This window comes from Bufo gargarizans, chromosome 9 (genome assembly GCF_014858855.1).
Source record: "Bufo gargarizans isolate SCDJY-AF-19 chromosome 9, ASM1485885v1, whole genome shotgun sequence".
Taxonomy (NCBI): domain Eukaryota; kingdom Metazoa; phylum Chordata; class Amphibia; order Anura; family Bufonidae; genus Bufo; species Bufo gargarizans.
In genome coordinates this window covers 57736734-57759929 of record NC_058088.1, presented here as the reverse complement: position 1 = coordinate 57759929, position 23196 = coordinate 57736734, and the positions used below count along the sequence as shown (strand labels likewise).

The 23196-nt window shown below is 43.0% G+C and overlaps 1 protein-coding gene across 4 annotated transcripts in view; it reads left to right on the top strand.

The window, feature by feature from the left end:
* The window catches only part of DIAPH2 (diaphanous related formin 2), a 1273340-nt gene that overhangs the window by 672193 nt on the left and 577951 nt on the right, over positions 1-23196 (top strand). For all 4 annotated transcript variants that reach the window (XM_044268818.1, XM_044268816.1, XM_044268815.1 and 1 more), the window contains one exon: positions 10064-10193. In XM_044268818.1, coding sequence (XP_044124753.1) covers positions 10064-10193 — 130 coding nt within the window. The remainder of the gene's footprint in view (positions 1-10063; positions 10194-23196) is intronic.

Sequence of the window (23196 nt, the reverse complement as noted above, 5' to 3'; positions counted from 1 at the left end):
TGACTTTCACAGTTCGGAGGAAGAGGCAGTGGTGAGACCGAGCCAACAGCGTAGCAAAAGAGGGAGCAGTGGGCAAAAGCAGAACACCCGCCGCCAAGAGACTCCGCCTGCTACTGACCGCCGCCATCTGGGACCGAGCACCCCAAAGGCAGCTTCAAGGAGTTCCCTGGCATGGCACTTCTTCAAACAATGTGCTGACGACAAGACCCGAGTGGTTTGCACGCTGTGCCATCAGAGCCTGAAGCGAGGCATTAACGTTCTGAACCTGAGCACAACCTGCATGACCAGGCACCTGCATGCAAAGCATGAACTGCAGTGGAGTAAACACCTTAAAACCAAGGAAGTCACTCAGGCTCCCCCTGCTACCTCTTCTGCTGCTGCCGCCTCGGCCTATTCTGCTGCTGCCGCCTCGGCCTCTTCCTCCGCCTCTGGAGGAACGTTGGCACCTGCCGCCCAGCAAACAGGGGATGTACCACCAACACCACCACCACCACCTCCGTCACCAAGCGTCTCAACCATGTCACACGCCAGCGTTCAGCTCTCCATCTCACAAACATTTGATAGAAAGCGTAAATTCCCACCTAGCCACCCTCGATCCCTGGCCCTGAATGCCAGCATTTCTAAACTACTGGCCTATGAAATGCTGTCATTTAGGCTGGTGGACACAGACAGCTTCAAACAGCTCATGTCGCTTGCTGTCCCACAGTATGTTGTTCCCAGCCGGCACTACTTCTCCAAGAGAGCCGTGCCTTCCCTGCACAACCAAGTATCCGATAAAATCAAGTGTGCACTGCGCAACGCCATCTGTAGCAAGGTCCACCTAACCACAGATACGTGGACCAGTAAGCACGGCCAGGGACGCTATATCTCCCTAACTGCACACTGGGTAAATGTAGTGGCAGCTGGGCCCCAGGCGGAGAGCTGTTTGGCGCACGTCCTGCCGCCGCCAAGGATCGCAGGGCAACATTCTTTGCCTCCTGTTGCCACCTCCTCCTTCTCGGCTTCCTCCTCCTCTTCTTCCACCTGCTCATCCAGTCAGCCACACACCTTCACCACCAACTTCAGCACAGCCCGGGGTAAACGTCAGCAGGCCATTCTGAAACTCATATGTTTGGGGGACAGGCCCCACACCGCACAGGAGTTGTGGCGGGGTATTGAACAACAGACCGACGAGTGGTTGCTGCCGGTGAGCCTCAAGCCCGGCCTGGTGGTGTGTGATAATGGGCGAAATCTCGTTGCAGCTCTGGGACTAGCCAATTTGACGCACATCCCTTGCTTGGCGCATGTGCTGAATTTGGTGGTGCAGAAGTTCATTCACAACTACCCCGACATGTCAGAGCTGCTGCATAAAGTGCGGGCCGTCTGTTCGCGCTTCCGGCGTTCACATCCTGCCGCTGCTCGCCTGTCTGCGCTACAGCGTAACTTCGGCCTTCCCGCTCACCGCCTCATATGCGACGTGCCCACCAGGTGGAACTCCACCTTGCACATGCTGGACAGACTGTGCGAGCAGCAGCAGGCCATAGTGGAGTTTCAGCTGCAGCACGCACGGGTCAGTCGCACTACAGAACAGCACCACTTCACCACCAATGACTGGGCCTCCATGCGAGACCTGTGTGCCCTGTTGCGCTGTTTCGAGTACTCCACCAACATGGCCAGTGGCGATGACACCGTTATCAGCGTTACAATACCACTTCTATGTCTCCTTGAGAAAACACTTAGGGCGATGATGGAACAGGAGGTGGCCCAGGAGGAGGAGGAGGAGGATGAGGAAGAGGGGTCATTTTTAGCACTTTCAGGCCAGTCTCTTCGAAGTGACTCAGAGGGAGGTTTTTTGCAACAGCAGAGGCCAGGTACAAATGTGGCCAGCCAGGGCCCACTACTGGAGGACGAGGAGGACGAGGATGAGGAGGAGGTGGAGGAGGATGAGGATGAAGCATGGTCACAGCGGGGTGGCACCCAACGCAGCTCGGGTCCATCACTGGTGCGTGGCTGGGGGGAAAGGCAGGACGATGACGATACGCCTCCCACAGAGGACAGCTTGTCCTTACCCCTGGGCAGCCTGGCACACATGAGCGACTACATGCTGCAGTGCCTGCGCAACGACAGCAGAGTTGCCCACATTTTAACCTGTGCGGACTACTGGGTTGCCACCCTGCTGGATCCACGCTACAAAGACAATGTGCCCACCTTACTTCCTGCACTGGAGCGTGATAGGAAGATGCGCGAGTACAAGCGCACGTTGGTAGACGCGCTACTGAGAGCATTCCCAAATGTCACAGGGGAACAAGTGGAAGCCCAAGGCCAAGGCAGAGGAGGAGCAAGAGGTCGCCAAGGCAGCTGTGTCACGGCCAGCTCCTCTGAGGGCAGGGTTAGCATGGCAGAGATGTGGAAAACTTTTGTCAACACGCCACAGCTAACTGCACCACCACCTGATACGCAACGTGTTAGCAGGAGGCAACATTTCACTAACATGGTGGAACAGTACGTGTGCACACCCCTCCACGTACTGACTGATGGTTCGGCCCCATTCAACTTCTGGGTCTCTAAATTGTCCACGTGGCCAGAGCTAGCCTTTTATGCCTTGGAGGTGCTGGCCTGCCCGGCAGCCAGCGTTTTGTCTGAACGTGTATTCAGCACGGCAGGGGGCGTCATTACAGACAAACGCAGCCGCCTGTCTACAGCCAATGTGGACAAGCTGACGTTCATAAAAATGAACCAGGCATGGATCCCACAGGACCTGTCCGTCCCTTGTCCAGATTAGACATTAACTACCTCCCCATAACCATATATTATTGGACTCCAGGGCACTTCCTCATTCAATCCTATTTTTATTTTCATTTTACCATTATATTGCGATGCTACCCAAAGTTGAATGAACCTCTCCTCTGCCTGTGTGCTAGGCCTAAATATATGCCAATGGACTGTTGCAGTGGTGGCTGACATGAAGCCTGATTCTCTGCTATGACATGCAGACTAATTCTCTGCTGACATGAAGCCAGATTGTCTGTTACGGGACCTCTCTCCTCTGCCTGGGTTCTGGGCCTAAATTTATGAAAATTGACTCTTACAGTGGTGGGTGACGTGAAGCCTGATTCTCTGCTATGACATGCAGACTGATTCTCTGCTGACATGAAGCCAGATCCTCTGTTACGGGACCTCTCTCCTCTACCTGGGTGCTGGGCCTAAATTTATGAAAATGGACTCTTACAGTGGTGGGTGACGTGAAGCCTGATTCTCTGCTATGATATGAAGACTGATTCTCTGCTGACATGAAGCCAGATTCTCTGTTACGGGACCTCTCTCCTCTGCCTGGGTGCTGGGCCTAAATTTATGACAATGGACTGTTGCAGTGGTGGCTGACGTGAAGCCTGATTCTCTGCTATGACATGCAGACTGATTCTCTGCTGACATGAAGCCAGATTCTCTGTTACGGGACCTCTCTCCTCTGCCTGTGTGTGTGCTGGGCCTAAATATATGCCAATGGACTGTTGCAGTGGTGGCTGACGTGAAGCCTCATTCTCTGCTATGACATGCAGACTAATTCTCTGCTGACATGAAGACAGATTCTCTGTTACGGGACCTCTCTCCTCTGCCTGGGTGCCGGGGCCTAAATATCTGAGAATGGACTGTTCCAGTGGTGGGTGACGGGAAGCCAGATTCTCTGCTATGGAACCTCTCTCCAATTGATTTTGGTTAATTTTTATTTATTTAATTTTTATTTTAATTCATTTCCCTATCCACATTTGTTTGCAGGGGATTTACCTACATGTTGCTGCCTTTTGCAGCCCTCTAGCTCTTTCCTGGGCTGTTTTACAGCCTTTTTAGTGCCGAAAAGTTCGGGTCCCCATTGACTTCAATGGGGTTCGGGTTCGGGACGAAGTTCGGATCGGGTTCGGATCCCGAACCCGAACATTTCCGGGATGTTCGGCCGAACTTCTCGAACCCGAACATCCAGGTGTTCGCTCAACTCTAGTTGGAAGGAGGACTCAAGGGATTTCCATATGAGTAGGAAGGAGAAGCAGGGCTCACAGGTTTTCTCTATCAGTGGGAAGGAGAAGCAGGCTGATGGGCTTTCTCTACAGGTGGGGAAAGCACGTCTCAAAGGCTTTCCATATGAGTGAGCGGGTGTATCAGGACTCACAGGCTTGTTCTATATATTTTTGGCATAAAAGTATTCAATCAAATCATAGAAAGCTATATACTTGGGAGCTTAGTCCCACTGTACTTTGTTCCTTCCTTATATAGTAACCTGACAGATCTGCTAAAAATGATGTCTATGATGATAATGACCTTTCATAGTCTTTAGACCTCCAGATATATTTCAAGCTGCTGCACTGGATTCTTGGCAGCTCATATGGGAAGCAGCTGTTCTTTAACGTAGAATATATATCTCAACGTTACTGGAAATAATCCAGAAAAATTAATATTAATAATATAGTATTAGGAAGATTTCACTTATAGTTAAAGTTATTGTGAAGTAAAAAGATATATATATATATATACACTTTAAAAACATATATATACATTAGGCTTTATTTTAATGAAATAATTTTTATTGTTTTCATTATTTTTATTTTATTTATTTATTTATTTTCTGCCAGTGATGCTAAACTTTGAAGCTTTACTTTCTTGTACTATTTTACCAGTTTGATCATCCTCTATTTTCTTAGTTCAAAATAATCAGATCACATGGTATACAATTTTAGGATGGCATTAAGAGTGTGCAACAAATGCAGTTGCACAGAGCATAACAGCCACCAATTGCTTGGCACCTGATGCTTGTGACCACCACAAATATTAATTTTAAATGTATAGAAATGCAATGTAGACATTGCGTAGCACTATTTTCAGATTACTTGTAGGGAGCTCCTATACGGACACTATATATTGGCATTATTTTGATGCTGTATGACAGTACTTAGATATTTACAATGAAGAAAGGAAAGACCGGCACTCGCGATAATTGTTCAATGCTGTAGTTTATTCAGTCGCATATTACAGAGCATAGTGACGCGTTTCAGCACACACACGTGCTTTCTTCAGGCTATCTGATAAACTCCTATCCTCATGTCTTATATTCGTAAAAAAAACAGAAAAAGGAGGAGTGACAAAAACGGAAATGACATCATACTGAGTGACTCCATCCACATGGGAGCCGATACAGGTAAAACAATGAAAGACACTATAGACCATAGAAGCCAATGTAGAGAAATCAATGTCGAAAAATCGGAAATCAGGTCCGCTGAAAATGAGACATAGATATAGTGTAAGTGTTTTACTGTAAAAATTTTACAAATAAGAGCTAAATGAAACCAGAAATGTTATATTTGCGATTGAGCCCTCTTGGATCCACCGTTTGTAACCGGTGGATCCAATAGGCCTCACGCTTTAAAAGCGTGCTGAAACGCTTTAAAAGCGTGTGTGTGCTGAAACGCGTCACTATGCTCTGTAATATGTGACTGAATAAACTACAGCATTGAACAATTATCGCGAGTGCCGGTCTTTCCTTTCTTCATTGTAAGTTTTGGGACGCCTCCCCATTGACTCGTGCACCGCTCACATCTAAAAGCAGTGCCGACCCTTCTCAACAAAAGAGTACTTAGATATTTAGTGACACTATTACTTAGGCACTATACAGGTCCTTCTAAAAAAATTAGCATATTGTGATAAAGTTCATTATTTTCTGTAATGTACTGATAAACATTAGACTTTCATATATTTTAGCTTCATTACACACCAACTGAAGTAGTTCAAGCCTTTTATTGTTTTAATATTGATGATTTTGGCATACAGCTCATTAAAACCCAAAATTCCTATCTAAAAAAATTAGCATATCATGAAAAGGTTCTCTAAACGAGCTATTAACCTAATCATCTGAATCAACTAATTACCTCTAAACACCTGCAAAAGATTCCTGAGGCTTTTAAAAACTCCCAGCCTGGTTCATTACTCAAAACCGCAATCATGGGTAAGACTGCCGACCTGACTGCTGTCCAGAAGGCCATCATTGACACCCTCAAGCAAGAGGGTAAGACACAGAAAGACATTTCTGAACGAATAGGCTGTTCCCAGAGCGCTGTATCAAGGCACCTCAGTGGGAAGTCTGTGGGAAGGAAAAAGTGTGGCAGAAAACGCTGCACAACGAGAAGAGGTGACCGGACCCTGAGGAAGATTGTGGAGAAGGACCGATTCCAGACCTTGGGGGACCTGCGGAAGCAGTGGACTGAGTCTGGAGTAGAAACATCCAGAGCCACCGTGTGCAGGAAATGGGCTACAGGTGCCGCATTCCCCAGGTCAAGCCACTTTTGAACCAGAAACAGCGGCAGAAGCGCCGGACCTGGGCTACAGAGAAGCAGCACTGGACTGTTGCATGTCATTCGGAAATCAAGGTGCCAGAGTCTGGAGGAAGACTGGGGAGAGGGAAATGCCAAAATGCCTGAAGTCCAGTGTCAAGTACCCACAGTCAGTGATGGTCTGGGGTGCCATGTCAGCTGCTGGTGTTGGTCCACTGTGTTTTATCAAGGGCAGGGTCAATGCAGCTAGCTATCAGGAGATTTTGGAGCACTTCATGCTTCCATCTGCTGAAAAGCTTTATGGAGATGAAGATGTCATTTTTCAGCACGACCTGGCACCTGCTCACAGTGCCAAAACCACTGGTAAATGGTTTACTGACCATGGTATTACTGTGCTCAATTGGCCTGCCAACTCTCCTGACCTGAACCCCATAGAGAATCTGTGGGATATTGGGAAGAGAAAGTTGAGAGACGCAAGACCCAACACTCTGGATGAGCTTAAGGCCGCTATCGAAGCCTCCTGGGCCTCCATAACACCTCAGCAGTGCCACAGGCTGATCGCCTCTATGCCACGCCGCATTGAAGCCTCCTGGGCCTCCATAACACCTCAGCAGTGCCACAGGCTGATTGCCTCCATGCCACGCCGCATTGAAGAAGTCATTTCTGCAAAAGGATTCCCGACCAAGTATTGAGTGCATAACTGAACATAATTATTTGAAGGTTGACTTTTCTTTTATTGATCGGATGAAATATGCTAATTTTTTGAGATAGGAAATTTGGGTTTTCATGAGCTGTATGCCAAAATCATCAATATTAAAACAATAAAAGGCTTGAACTACTTCAGTTGGTGTGTAATGAATCTAAAATATATAAAAGTCTAATGTTTATCAGTACATTACAGAAAATAATGAACTTTATCACAATATGCTAATTTTTTTAGAAGGACCTGTATAGTGTTCCATTTTGCAGCTTATACTGGTGAAAGCACTATATAGCATTTTTTTCAGACAGTTGTATGGCCAATACTTGACTGTTATTCAGCTCCCTTCTGCACGATTCCTATATTGTGTTATATAGTGTTAAGTGAATGAAAGTTAACAAAATGGAATTCGATCCGAACGTCATGAAAAATTCAATTTGCTGAAAAACTGAATTTCCTGGTGCTTCAATTTTTCCTAAAATGGTGGTTAAAAAAAATGCATACTCGCCTCATCCATTTGAGCGTGAAGAGGCCATTGTGCCCATCTTGATTGAAGAAAACGTGCCAATTCTGTTTGTTTGTCATAATCACCGCGCCCGCCCAGCTTGTTGACATGGTGACGTCATCAAGTCACTGAGCTCCCCAATCGATGCGTTTTCTTCAATCAAGATGGCCGCAACGCTCAAATTGATGAGATGAGTGTATTTATTTTTTGGGTTCTAACCCCCTAATGGGCTGAATATGATTCCTAGATGCCACAATCAGTGTTGAACACGGCATCTCAGGCGGTTAAATGATGGGGGTGGTGCGATCGCCGTTCCCTGTCATTGCACCAGCTCCATACAATGGAATGCAATTCGCTACAAAGTAATTAATAACAAATCAAATGTATTGTCGATATTCGGCGAAGCAGACAATTAAAATTTTTGAAAACTTCGCTCATCTCTAGTTGCAGTAGTGGTAGTCATGGCTGCAATGCCTGGTGCTTTCATGCAACATCCCTTTAAGTATTAATAAAAGACCGGAAAGGCTGCTAATAGACCGCCATCAGTGCTAAGCATTCAAAGAAATAAACTCATTACATTTTTAAGTTCAAAACCCAATAGGCTCATAATCCAGGCACATTAAATACTCTCAAATTTACCACAACAAATGCTACATTTTCTGTTTTGTTTCCTGACGAGTACTAGGTATTGTATATTATGGCTTGGCTCCAAACATTCTTAAATCCATTGTGCAGTCAAGGTTTTAAACGCGCTTATAATTATAATTGTTTATATATGTTGTAGACTATTGCCATTCCTCGGCCTATCTAACAAAAAACATGTTTTTCGTCAGCCATCTACAGAAAAATGCTACACCGCGTCTTCAGACCTCAAATCTACGGATTTGCACGCAGACGCAGCACTTTTGTTTCAACCCGACGAGAAAACAAAACTCATTACAAAGAATTTACAAAGTTTTCAAACTAACTTCTGAAGTTTCCTTTCACCACTGTCTAATTGAATATTGATTCTGGTTCTCTTAAAAACGCTGCCACGCTTTGTTTTTTCACCTCCCTCCTCATTATATTTTAACTTTAAAAGGAAATTTTATAACTGCTCTCATTAAGACTAACTTTAAACAATAGCTCGGCATTTAGTTTTTTAATTGCAGGGTAAATTGCATCTGTTCTTGGGGGAAATTTGAGAAAATTCTAAAGTTCGGTGAGTTGTTTTTGAAGAGGCAGTAGTAAAGGTTAAAAAAACAAAAACAAACTTGTCTTAATGCTTGAAAAATACACTCCAACAAAAAACAAATTTATAGATGTTGGATTGCTGCAAAACACTGAATGCAGTTCCACCTTTGGCAGACATATAAATTATCACAGGTGTGTAAGACTCTGGATCTTTCCACAAGAAGGTGTAAAAGTGTTGCCCTATAAAAAGGCTATCAGAGGTTACTTTTGGGTAGTGCTCCTCTTGGTGAAGGATTATTAACTGCTAGACATGCCTCTACGATGCACTCAAAGACATTTTGCCCAGTAACAGTACAGACTTTGAGAGGGGGGCGCATCATTGAACTGAAAGACTCAGGATGCTCTTTTGATGATTTAATTGCTATCTAGGCCGTAGCCAGGAGAAGTGGTTACGTAGGGGCATGCTCACACAGGAAGCAGGCTCTGGAGAACCCAAACAGACGACTAGTGGAAAGGACTCCTTGATCCACTGACAAGCACAAGCAGCTACCACAGTTACCACAGATCTCATAGAAAACCTGTCTGCCTCTACGCCCAAATATATGAAAAATATCCTACAACTTTAATTCTATTACAATATATTATTACATTATAGTAGTTATATTCCTGCACATAGAAGGAAGTATTATAGTAGTTATATTCTTGTAAATAGGAGCAATGTTATAGTAGTTATATTCTTGTACATGGGAGGCAGTATTATAGTAGTTATATTCTTGTACATAGGAGGCAGTATTATAGTAGTTATATTCTTGTACATAGGAGCAGTATTATAGTAGCTATATTCTTGTACATAGGAGCAGTATTATAGTAGTTATATTCTTGTACATAGGAGGCAGTATTATAGTAGTTATATTCTTGTACATAGGAGCAGTATTATAGTAGTTATATTCTTGTACATAGGAGGCAGTATTATAGTAGTTATATTCTTGTACATAGGAGCAGTATTATAGTAGTTATATTCTTGTACATAGGAGCAGTATTATAGTAGTTATATTATTGTACATAGGAGGCAGTATTATAGTAGTTATATTCTTGTATATAGGAGCAGTATTATAGTAGTTCTATTCTTGTAGATAACATTTTTACTTTGTACAACGTCTACAAGTTTCTGCAAGTATGTTTTATAAATGTTATAGAAATTTTTCTTTATATTTCTTAGTTGTGTAACATGTAAATTCTTTAACTATGTCTATTATACACTGTTAATCATTTTCACCTGAGCATTGCCTCTTTTTCAGTTTTTATTTTGTATTCTCCATAGTCAATAAAACTTTGTATATTGATGGATATTTGTACAGTATCTTGATGACAATTTTCTAAACTCTCTAACAGATTCGAGACACAAAGTCTTCGGACCAAAAATCTACTTTGTTACACTTTCTTGCTGAAGTCTGTGAAGAAAGGTTTAAAGATATCCTCAAATTCCCTGATGAACTTGAACATGTGGAGAGCGCCAGCAAAGGTAGGGACTTGGTTTATTATATTACTTTTCATACACGGAAAAAAATTACGTAACTATGTGCCTTTGAAATGTCTGCTAACTCATGAGATCTGAAGAAGAGTATTATGACTCCGTCTTGCCAGTATTTCTTCAAGTTTGACTTGATCTGGAGAAAAATTCACTTTCCTTCTTTTATATTAGCTCCAAAAAGATTAGGACTTCATCAACATCTAAGGCTACTTTCACACTCGCGTTTGGTGCGGATCCGTCATGTATCTGCACAGACGGATCTGCACCGATAATGCAAACGCTTGTATCCGTTCAGAACGGATCCATTTGCATTATTCATAAAAAAAAAGCCTAAGTCAAAACAGATCCGTCTTGACTTACATTGAAAGTCAATGGGGGACGGATCCGTTTTCAATTGGACCATATTGTGTCAGTGAAAAACGGATCCGTCCTCATTGACTTACATTGTAAGTCAGAACTAATCAGTTTGGCTCGACATAGTCATACGGTCACCAAAACACCGCAAGCTGCGTTTAAGTGACTGTCTAAAAAACGCAACGGAGACTAAACGCGGCCAAATTGATACATTTTGAATGGATCCTTATCCATTCAGAATGCATTGGGGCTTAACATTATCCGTTCTTGGTCGCTTGTGCGAGCCCTGAACGGATCTCACAAGCGGACCCAGAAACACCAGTGTGAAAGTAGCCTTATGTGCAAGGTGTGAAATCTCATGCCTTGCTTCTTTATGACTAGAGATGGGTGAATTTCTTAATTTTATTTGGGTCTATCTGTCTCTCTCTCTCTCTCGCCACTCCTTGATCCTCTTTTGGGTTCGGAAGAATAAAAACTTTTTTTTAAATGTAGGTCAAATTTTACAATAATTTCTCTGAATTCTATTTATGACACTAGAATAAACCTAGAGATGTGTCCTTTCTTTATTTTCGTCTTGGCTCGACATAGGTTGCGTTCCGCTATGTGATTGGCTTTGAAATCAAAACCATGATTTTATGATACGCTCTTGGGAGATGTTTGTTATGCCCAGTGGTTGTGATGAGAGTTGCAGGCTGCAATATTGTATTCAATTTGTACCATAAGAAATTGATAGTCATTCAATTCAGGGGAAGTTAAGGGCACATCGGCACATTCATTTCCACATCACAAAAAAACTTTTTGAAGAAATAAAAATATCTGAACACTACAATCATCTTAGTAAAATTTTATCTCAGACCATCATCAAAGAACATGGTACAGTATATACAGTACACCATGTATCTATCGGTGGTAGCTGTTATGGGGTGTAGAGTAATGAAAGCTCCAACCCCACTAGATCTCCTAGTTTAAGCTTGAAAAGCTATACCCTAAACAGTAGTAGTAAAAATAAATCGGGGAGGAATTGACTCAATTGTCCTATCTTTTTCCAGTGGATGATAAGGATATGAAATGGTCTATGGATGAGGGGCTTTGATGGTGTCTCAAACACACGAACTTTAGCCTAATATGATGGTTGCTATGGAGCCCTTACATTGACATCCATTCCCCCATCTATCACGGTACCAAGGTGTACATGTCACACCAATAATGGTGACTAGAGATGAGAATTTCATATTTTGAAATTCGTTCATGCTTCGTTTGGTGGTAAAAGCAGAATTGCATTATGGACCAAAGCGCAATTCTATGATGGGATGCATAATGGAATGCCTTTAGAGGCATTCCGTTATTCATTCCATCATAATAGAAGTCTATGACCAGCATAATGGATCTGTCCCGTTTCCGTTATGCAGGAGAGGACTCCCCTGCCTCTAAAGGCATTCCGTTATGTATTCTGTCAAAGACTTGCGTTTTGGTCCGTGGTAACGGAATCCCTAACGCAATTCTGCCTTTACCACCAAACGAAGCGTGAACAAATTTAAAAATATGAAATTCGCTCATCTCTTATGGTGACCTCACCATTGCTGACCAGCTTGGCATCATCTTCAAGGAACCTCAACTGATAAAGCTTCCCTACCCTTGTGTGTCCTCCATTCTACATCTTTGACCCCTCCATTTCTCCCTTACTAACTGCTCCATCACCCCCATGGTCTCCAAAGCTGTACTCTCATTTGACCCAATTTTTTATAGGATGTAGTTTTCCTGGTGGGCATTCCATTGACAACTTTCTAAGCTCCTAAAATATAAACTGAAAAAATAAATTTCTAAAGTATAACTTATTAATTAAAAGAAAAAGTTTATTTGTATTCTGTGGCGCTACGTGGATCTGATGAAGTCTGCGATCTTTTTATTGCTTCGTAGTCGCAAGGTGTTTGCTGTTAGTTTACTTAGAACTGCTGATTATGGATCACAATGGAAATAAAACACCTTTCCAGCGTTTTGTTCACAATTTTTACTCTGCGTTTGCTGATACTGAGGTGTCGGAGTGATATTGTAGCAGCTGTTTCTAACACAGCCTGGCAGGGAGCGGAGCATCATTGTGTATGGGGAGGTGATACTCACATTAACCGCGTGTCACTACACTGTCAATGCAGGCAATGAAACTGACACTGTAAAACATAATACTTAGCTGAGAGGTGAGCCGCTGAGCCACATTTTTAAGGGGGAAGTCATAAGCAAAGGGTTAATGGAGGCTGGAACACAGAGCGCTACGCACAATGGGGCACATTTCGAAAATACAGGCTAAAAGTAGGACAGTTTAAATTGTCATAAACTGCACCAGATTAAACACAATAGATGATAAAGCTATGTCTAGTCTAAGTGAAAGACACTTATGAGCATAGTTTTATTCCAAAACTGCACCAAAATTCTAGCCTTTTTGGACAAATTTAAAGATTTGGAAAATTTAAAGAGTTTTTCCAGTTTGCATCAAAATCCTTCCCAATAATCACTACTAAAGTTATTTATTTATTTTCCCTTTATTACTCTTATCTCCCCTGTTCTAGGCTGTGGTCACATGACCATGTCCATGCAGCTTTCTGTCCAGTGATTTTATGTCCATGGGTGGGGCAGATCTAGGGAAGTGTCTATGTAACTGGGTGGATCGAAGAGCTATAAACTAGATGGGTTTTGTTAGGGACAGGGCTTGATGTGTGGCAGAGCAAGGAGAAGTGCATCATGGCAGCGGTGTAACTACCAGGGAAGCCTGAGCGGAGAAATGGTCTGGGAGCAGTCTCTTTACTACATTTTTAGGTCAGGCCGAGTCACATTGGAGGCCCGTCCTGCCTGTCCATCTGCCCACTCACATACAGTCCACTCTGTATAGCATGCCGCCGGCCCAGGGAACAATACAAGCCGGCAAGCCCTATGCATATCATTCAGGCAGCGCTGTCAGCCCGCCCAGAAAGTCAAGACAGTCCTCACTGGAAAAAATGGTACGGCAGTGGCAGAGCAGCTACATATTCTTGCAGGTTCTGGGCATGAGGGAGGGCAGGGCTGTTGTGAGAGGAGAGGTGAGGCCAGGTACAGGGCAGTCTACAGCATGCAACTGCCTGACAGCCATCCCAGTCTGCTCTGCTGTGTACTAGTGCTCATTCTGGCACACTTACAGGTTGGTCCTGGCTTTGGATACATTAGTGTGTGTGCACTAATAGACTGTGGAGCAGCAGGGCAGAGAGGGGAGGCTGCCATTTACTGCATACTATAGTGCAGACGGCTGACATAGGAAGAAGTAGTGATGAGCGGCATAGGCAATTTTCTTTTGCGATATTTAGCAAAATGTTCACATAATATTCGCAATAAACTCTAGAATTTGTGATCTCCAGTCATTATTTTCGCGATTGCGCAAATCGGCACTAATGATGCGCATATTTTTGGCGCAATATATGCAACTTCCCATTTTATCAGGTCTGAGTAGATATTACTGATTGGTGCACTAAGTATTGTTGTGACATCACAGCACTATGTCTGTAGCATGTATGTATGGACAGCAGAGGAACAGTAATCCCTATCACACTACCTAACACCCTGCACTGGAACCTATCAGCTACACTATATCAGGATATAACCTACACTGACTATCTCCCACTAACTACTGTATTATATATATCAGCTAACTAACTATCTAATGTAATTGGATAAGGAACAGGATCCAGATGAAAGCACAGAGCTCAGCAATGTCACTGCTCTCTCTCTCAGAAGGGGTCGGCAACTTTCCTATTGGTTGCTAGTAATGTTGCTAAGCTCTGACAAAGATAATGCAGCCTTCTCATTGGCCTATAAGAAAGAAGGGAGGTTACTGATGAAAAAAAATCTAGAATATTCGCGATTACGAATATAAACCACTATATTCTACATCTTCGCAAATTCTCAAAGTGCCGATATTTGCGATAAAAATTTGTGATTAGAATATTCGCGATCAAGACTAGCTAGGAGTGGGCAGAGGTTGGGATGAAAATTCTAATCACCACCCTTTCCCATTGTTTTTGATATAATGATAAACATAAAAAAAAAAAACAATGGTATTGTTGTGTCAAAGTGTCTTCACTATTAAAATGTAAAACAATTTTTCCTGCACAGTGTATGTCATGACTGAAAACAAGCAAAACACATGATTCACCATTTTTTTGTCACCATGTCCCCCAAAAAAGAATTATACATGCAGTGACAGTATATACAATGACATGCCACACAATATATACCCATAGGAAATGGATTGCCCGGCTACCTGGCCGAGTCTGAAAGAGTGATCTTGACTAGCCACATGGGTGGGGTTTGCATGGGAGGAGGGGGTTCCGAAAGAAACGGGGTCATATACAAATTTGCTGTGGGGCCCTGTCAGTTCTAGCTACACTCCTTCATCATGGGTTTGGTTGCATACAGAAACGGGAAGTGCTACATACAGGATGCAAGAAACCAGAGGGATTGGCGTACATGGGGGAAAATGGGGTCAGGGGAGTCCAAACCGCAAAAAGACAAAACATGAGGAAGACGTACATTACGAAAGCCACCATATGAGCATATCTGTTAAAAGCCATAATAATCCCAGAAACCCCTCTTTGCTGCAAAGCCACTCCCTAGTCCTGACAATCCACACCCCTTTTCCAGATAAGGTGTAAAAAGGTTAGAAGAGCATCTAAAATTATTGTGTCAAAAAAGGCAATTTTCAATAGTAAATCTCCCCCAATAGGATTTTGCGGGTCATTGATGCAAATGGGTCAATTAGGGAGGCTCATCTGTTGATTAAAAGTATTAGGTGAAACAGTTCTCCAACTAGCTCCCCAATTTTTTATTTGAGCCGATTGTTTTAAGACCACAAAAATACACAAAAATTCTTCGAGTTGTCCAGAATAAGAATAACCTGCCCTGCCCCATTGACAATACAATGTATAAAATGACGGTGACAGAAAGGAAACACAATTTAAGGTTTTAGTTGCTATTAAAAGACATAATAGAAACATAAATTGAAAAACAAACATGTTTTTCAGATATAAAAAATAAAAATGCAGAAATAGAAATAATTTGAATAACCAAATAAAATAAGTTATTATTTTAGAGCCTACTAATAAAATTAAGAATGTGTCTAGGCATTGATGAGGGATTATGGTCCAGTGTTCAAATGGTTACTATTCAGCCACATGTCGTATAATGAGCGACAATAGTCTTCTTTGGACTTTTTTTGTCCTTTACACTCGCTCAATACAGAACTTTAATGAGAAATTATTTTGTGCTGTTGCATCCACGACTCTTTTGTTAAGAAATAGAACATCTCCTTTCTCTGTCTTTATGAAATAAATCAGTTATTCGGGGAGGGATGGCGTCAGTCACAAATCAAATGCTTATCATCAGCTCTGGGACTGGAAGCTGTAGTTATGACCAATCTTATAAGGTGTTTGTCTTCATGGTGTTGTCAAAGCTTCGAGGTCAGATATGTCAATATGTCAAAAAGTGCTGGTGGCATCAAGAGGCCATCATTCCGGCAGACCATGATTGTAATGTCTAGGGTGACACTTGATTAAAGATGTCCCCCAAAGCCAAGTGCATGGAGGAGTTAGTCTGGGTATCCTGTCAAAATAAAGATACACAGCCCCCGTGACTGGAGGACTCCAGCCTTTTATCTCTCCATCCAGACACTACTGCCCACCAGGATCCGTTTTTCACTCAGATGTTTACACCTTGAAGCTTTTCTGCTTTCCTTTTCTCATGAACAATTCTGTCTCTGAGCGGCAAGTTTGGTCTTTACGGCCTCTCCGTGTTATCGTGTTCTCACAGAAAGATTTCAGTCTTGCGAAGAGTAAATTTTTGTGTTGTCTTAAAGAGCAGGTTAGTCAGAAACATGTAATGTGTATTGGCTCTGTGCGGTTTATACTGGTGTCACTGTTCCACTTAGTCGTCAACTGAGATGATAGGAAAAAAATGCTTTGGTGATTTTGATAGATATTAATATTGTTATTGGTTTCTATACTCCTTACAGCCGGATTGTAAAATGGATCAGGAGTTCATTGCTACGACTGAGAGGGACATGAAATTGTCTCCATTGATCAAAATGTCTATAACTAGTGACTAGCTAATTTGTGGCAATACGATTTGGACCTGAATCGATTCAACCAGAAAAGCTGTGGATGCTTCTCCTCTCTTTGTGTCTCTCCCCAGTCTCCGCCCCCCCCTCTCTCTTCCTTCTATAGAATCCAATAAAAAAAAAAAATTGGGACAATAATCAATTTGCTTATCTCTATCTATAAGCAAACTGTTCCCTTTGTAAAATGGGCATGTCCCTGCATAATCTAAAAACAATGAGCCTTGGTTGGACAGGTACATACCCCAATATTTAAAATCCACAGCCCTGTCTGCATTTTTTCATGGGACCTACCTACCAGCAATGTAATCATGCCTAATGGTTTGCTGACCTCACCTACTTGTGTTGGCTGCCTTCTGACAGTTGAACCACCTACCAGCAATGTAACCATGCCTAATGGTTTGCTGACCTCACCTACTTGTGCTGGCTGCCTTCTGACAGTTGGACCACCTACCAGCAATGTAACCATGCCTAATGGTTTGCTGACCTCACCTACTTGTGCTGGCTGCCTTCTGACAGTTGGACCATCTACTAGCAGTGTAACAATGCCTAATGGTTTGCTGACCTCACCTACTTGTGTTGGCTGCCTTCTGACAGTTGGACCATCTACTAGCAGTGTAACAATGCCTAATGGTTTGCTGACCTCACCTACTTGTGTTGGCTGCCTTGTGATAATTGGGCCACCTACCAGCAATGTAACTATACCGAATGTTTTGCTGACCTCACCTACTTGTGCTGGCTGCCTTCTGATAGTTGGACCACCTACCAGCAGTGTAACCATACCTAATGGTTTTCTGACCTCACCTACTTGTGTTGGCTGCTTTCTGACAGTTGGACCACCTACCAGCAGTGTAACAATTCCTAATGGTTTGCTGACTTCACCTACTTGTGTTGGCTGCCTTGTGATAATTGGGCCACCTACCAGCAATGTAACCATACCTAATGGTTTGCTGACCTGGCCTACTTGTGCTGGCTGCCTTCTGATAGTTGGACCACCTACCAGCAGTGTAACCATACCTAATGGTTTGCTGACCTCACCTACTTGTGTTGGCTGCTTTCTGATAGTTGGACCACCTACCAGCAATGTAACCATACCTAATGGTTTGCTGACCTTACCTACTTGTGTTGGCTGCTTTCTGATAGTTGGACCACCTACCAGCAATGTAACCATACCTAATGGTTTGCTGACGTCACCTATTTGTGTTGGCTGGCTTCTGACAGTTGAACCACCTAATGTACCAGCAGTGTAATCATACCTAATGGTTTGCTGACCTCACCTACTTGTGTTGGCTGCTTTCTGACAGTTGGACCACCTACCAGCAGTGTAACAATGCCTAATGGTTCGCTGACCTTGCCTACTTGTGATCGCCTGCCTTCTGACAGATGGGCCACCTACCAGCAATGTAATAATGCCTAATGGATTGCTGGACCCGACTACTGGTGTTGGACCCACTTCTGGGGATTGGACCAACCTACAACATGTAGCTAATTTTAGATGTTTTTCCAGGGCCACTTTAAGAACTCAATCCACCCTTGTATGTGACTAAGATATTTCCTGTAATTCTGTTGAATACTGATAGTAACATGTCACCTATGTACTGAAGTCATAGGTGCTGATGATCAGCTCAACATCACCCCCGAAGGGTGAGGTCAAGAGTTTGTTGTGGAGATCTGCATTCCATCTTACACTCCTGCCTCATAGTCATATACAAGTGTTGCTGGCACAGTATCAGAACCAGCCGTCAGCATTGGGCTGTTTGCTCGCATCGTCCCACAGGAAAACAGAATTAAAAGGGAATAGATGTGTGCTATCCAGAGACTGCGGAGTTTAAATAGATCTAAACACGGATTTACCTTTGTAGCCGGGTATGATCCAAGGGCTCAGAATCGGTGTTGACACTATAAAGGACAGCTCCAGATATACCGGCTTGCTTTTGGAAGTTGACAACAATGGTTAATGGTGTTTATTGTGGCCACTGAGGATCCTGATACTAGAACGATGAGGCACAAAAGGGAATTTATGATTAGATAGTGGTATTCCGTTTTAACTTTTAACTCTTTACGGCACAACAGCTATTACATGATAGAGTCAATCTCACAGAAAGCCCCTTCTGTACCTTTCTGTGCAAACTATTCAATCCGTTAAATCTTTTGATGTCCTGTAGTGGTATGTAAATCCCTCTTGAGACCCCTTTTAGCATCGGGAAAGGAAATTAATTGTATTACACTAGTTACACCATGCTCCCCTTCCCCACTACTTAAAAAGTACTAATAAGGAATGTGAAGACAGGTTGTCTTTAGTTGTCTTGAAGGGATTTCCAGGAAGGGGCAAAAATAAATTAAAAATGAATTACTCACCCCACCAATCCGCTGCTGTTCAAATGCTGCTTTGATGCCTCCTGCTCCCGCCTTGGCACAGGAAGCAGCTGAAGATGTTCACTCAGCTAATCATTGGTAGGTCCCTGTTGTGGGGGATCAGTGCACTCTGGACAGTGGGCATGCTCAGTACACTGTGTACAGTGGTCACAATTAGTGCACTCTGTACAGTGGGCATGCTCAGTACACTGTGTACAGTGGGCACAATTAGTGCACTCTGTACAGTGGGCATGCTCAGTACACTGTGTACAGTGGTCACAATTAGTGCACTCTGTACAGTGGGCATGCTCAGTACACTGTGTACAGTGGGCACAATTAGTGCACCCTGTACAGTGGGCATGCTCAGTACACTGTGTACAGTGGTCACAATTAGTGCACTCTGTACAGTGGGCATGCTCAGTACACTCTGTACAGTGGGCACAATTAGTGCACTCTGTACAGTGGGCATGCTCAGTACACTGTGTACAGTGGTCACAATTAGTGCACTCTGTACAGTGGGCATGCTCAGTACACTGTGTACAGTGGGCACAATTAGTGCTCCCTGTACAGTGGGCATGCTCAGTACACTGTGTACAGTGGTCACAATTAGTGCACTCTGTACAGTGGGCATGCTCAGTACACTGTGTACAGTGGTCACAATTAGTGCACTCTGTACAGTGGGCATGCTCAGTACACTCTGTACAGTGGGCACAATTAGTGCACTCTGTACAGTGGGCATGCTCAGTACACTCTGTACAGTGGGCACAATTAGTGCACTCTGTACAGTGGGCATGCTCAGTACACTCTGTACAGTGGGCACAATTAGTGCACTCTGTACAGTTGGCAAAATGGCATGCTCAGTACACTGTGTACAGTGGGCATGCTCGGTACACTGTGTACAGTGGGCACAATTAGTGCACCCTGTACAGTGGTAATGCTCAGTAAAATGTGTACAGTGGGAAAAATTGAGTGCTCCCTGTACAGTGGGCATGCTAAGTACACTGTGTACAGTGGGCACAATTAGTACAGCACAATTAGTATACACTGAAAAGTGGGCATAGTAGAAACTATACAGTGCACATGCTCAGTACATTTTGAATTGTGAGTATTCTCAATACAACCTGTACAGTGGGCATGCTCAGGCTCAGTAGCAGCTGCTTTAACTAATTTTTTTGTGGCTGTCTATTTTCTCTTTCTCCTGTTTCTCTTTAAACAACCCTACATTTCGTTTAAAGGCTACGTACAACTTTGAGGGCATTTTTTATGATTGGATTTTACTCATTTTGGGCTTTCAATTGGCCTATTAAAAATGCTCAGATATTTCTGAGATACAAGAGTTAGAAATCAGACTGTTTGCAAGCTGTGGCTTTGTTTTCTTTGAATCCCGTCATCCGGCTGCTCATGTGTAGCCCTTATTTCTGAACTTCTGACCTCATTACCACTCATCATAGCTCGATTGTTATTAATCTGATAAGAGTATGGCTTAAATAAGTGTTTGTGAGGTCAGGAGTTCAGAGATTAGAGCTACACATGAGCTGTCAGATGATGGGATTCAAAGAAAACAAAGTCACAGTTTGCAAACAGACTGATTTTTTTAAACTCTTGTATATCAGAACTGGCTGAAAACTTTTAATAAAGATCAATTGAAAAAATGATTTTTAGCCCAAAACGAGTAAACAGCATTCATAAAAAATGCCACAAAGCTGTCCATATCCTTTAACTAGTAGAACTAAAAATCTAAACCAGTCTATGCTTTACCGGGGGTAAAGGCAGATTCCCACACTACGACCTGCAGCCAATTATCACTGAGGAGCCATTCTTTCCCAGCAATTTGCTGCTTGTCCAGTGACGGTGAAGAGCTGCATGTACAAATCACCTCCACTGCATGAGGATCGGCTGCCCAGAAATTATAATTTTTTTTAATCTGTATCAATGACTGTCTCATCTGATTTTACGCGTTCATCAGGTGATCAGGGGCTGATTATTGTGAACGGGCATTTGTATGAACGTTCGTACATGATAATTGACCCAATCCTCGGCAGTGTAAAGCAGAAGAAACGGCAGTAGATGTGTTTACATGCACTACAGTGGTAGTGACCCAGGTAGGTAACTGAAACTAAAATACCCTGCAGAATCCACCAGGGCGAGCTGTAAGTAGTGTTTCGAGTTGAACTAATCGAATCCAACGAAGTGGGATTAGATCCGAATTTTAGGATAAATTAGATTCGCAGCAAAGCCGAATTTCCTCGTGCTTCGTGGTCGATTTACGGCAAACCTGAAATAGTGTAAAAAAAAAACATACTTCCCTGATACAGTCGTTCGCAATGGGCCAGCCGCCATCTTGCTTGAAAATCCCTATATGGCATCACCAACGGGAGATTTTGCACCAGATCTTCACCAAGATGGCAGCAGCTAGCCCTTCAGGAGCAAATGGATGATGCATGATTTATTTATTTTTTGTTTGTTTTTATATTGTACACTGTGTTATTTATATCAGATGTATGAACGCGGCATCTGAAGGGTGCAATGACGGGGACCCGCACAATCGCCGCCCCCTGTCATTGCACCCACTACTTACAAAGAAATGCGCTTCATGATGACTAACGTGTCATTCGTCACAAAGCTAATTGTCTTTTGTAAAATTCGTCGAAGCAGCCGAATCGTATTTTTGAATAATTCGCTCATCTCTAAGCTTTAAGAATAGAATTAGATTCTGGAACTGCATGTACTATTCATACTGATATAAAGTGTCGTCATGTAGAAGCCAGAATTGACTGTAACGTGCGCTCCCCAGTCTAAGCTTTGCATTATTCCCATTAATAGTCGAACAATCGTGATGGTGATCAGTTCCTGCAGCCGTCCTTCATCGCTCCGTCAGGCGCACTTCACCTGGCATCTTGTTCTAAACCATCCAGCGTCATAACCCTTAATTAGTAAGGAATAAACACGGCTCTGCCGCCGCCGCACATGCTACTGCGCCTGATGACTGCGGTGTTCGGATTTGTCTCTTTGATTTAAAAAAATGTAAAAAAATAATGAAATAAAAACAGTGACTGCAAAATTGAAGTGAAGGAAACAAAAAAAAAATACAAAAAAAGAAATGTTAATTAAAGCGCCGGGCGGTGATATTACCGCATTTCATTTTCATTTTCACGAGTTTTTCTAATCAGAATTCATTGCGTCCTTCATTACCGGCCTTTATCCGCAGGATTGAAATGTCGAAAATAGAAAACAATGCCCCTCGCCACAAAGCAACATTTTGTCATTTTCTTTTCTTTTTTTTTTTCCATTAAAGCTTCATTAGCTTCGCCCTAGAAATCGTATTCAGATATTAAAGAAAAGATAAAAAATAAGTTGCCGTTTGCAATTCGATCTGTCTCTGGGAAAGCTGGGTGTTAACTAATGGCGGTGTATCCACATGTTGTGGACATCGAGTATACTGCATTTTCACATAAGAAATGCAATAAGACCGCAACGTGTGAATATTCTCCTGAGATCTTATTACGCCGAGTGACTTGTACCCAGCTTTCCCAACGACCTGAATGGCAGATAGAGGAACAGAGTATGGATCATCAGTATGGACATGTGTCATTCAGCTTTTCCAGACTACTTAATATCTGCTTAAGGCGACATGCACACGACAGTATGTGTGGTTGCGGTCCTCAAATTGCGAATCGACAAAAAAATTATGGATGACATCATTTTTTTTTTTTTTTGCGGATCCGTTGTAACAATGGCTAAAACGGACAAGAATAGGACACGTTCAATATTTTTTTCGGGGCTACATAACGGACATACTGATGCTGACAGCACACAGTGTCCGCATCCTATCCGCAAAAAAAAACGGAACGGACACGGAAACAAACACCGTTCGTGTGCATGTAGCTTAAAACTCAGATATTACTGCATAACCATGCACATTTTTATTATTTTGCAAGCCATATGTTTTTCAACAAGAAAGTATGAACCCCCTGATGTTACCGCCTCTGTAGATCAATGTCAAAAAGAAAAGTCATTTATGAATGGCAGAAAAAAACAACACACAAGCATGCCCCCCCCCCCCCCCCCCCCAACAAAGAAAAAGGATGTCTATGGGAGAAAAATTACAGAAACAGCATCCACTCCAAGAAAAAGCACATGAAGAAAAGCATCACT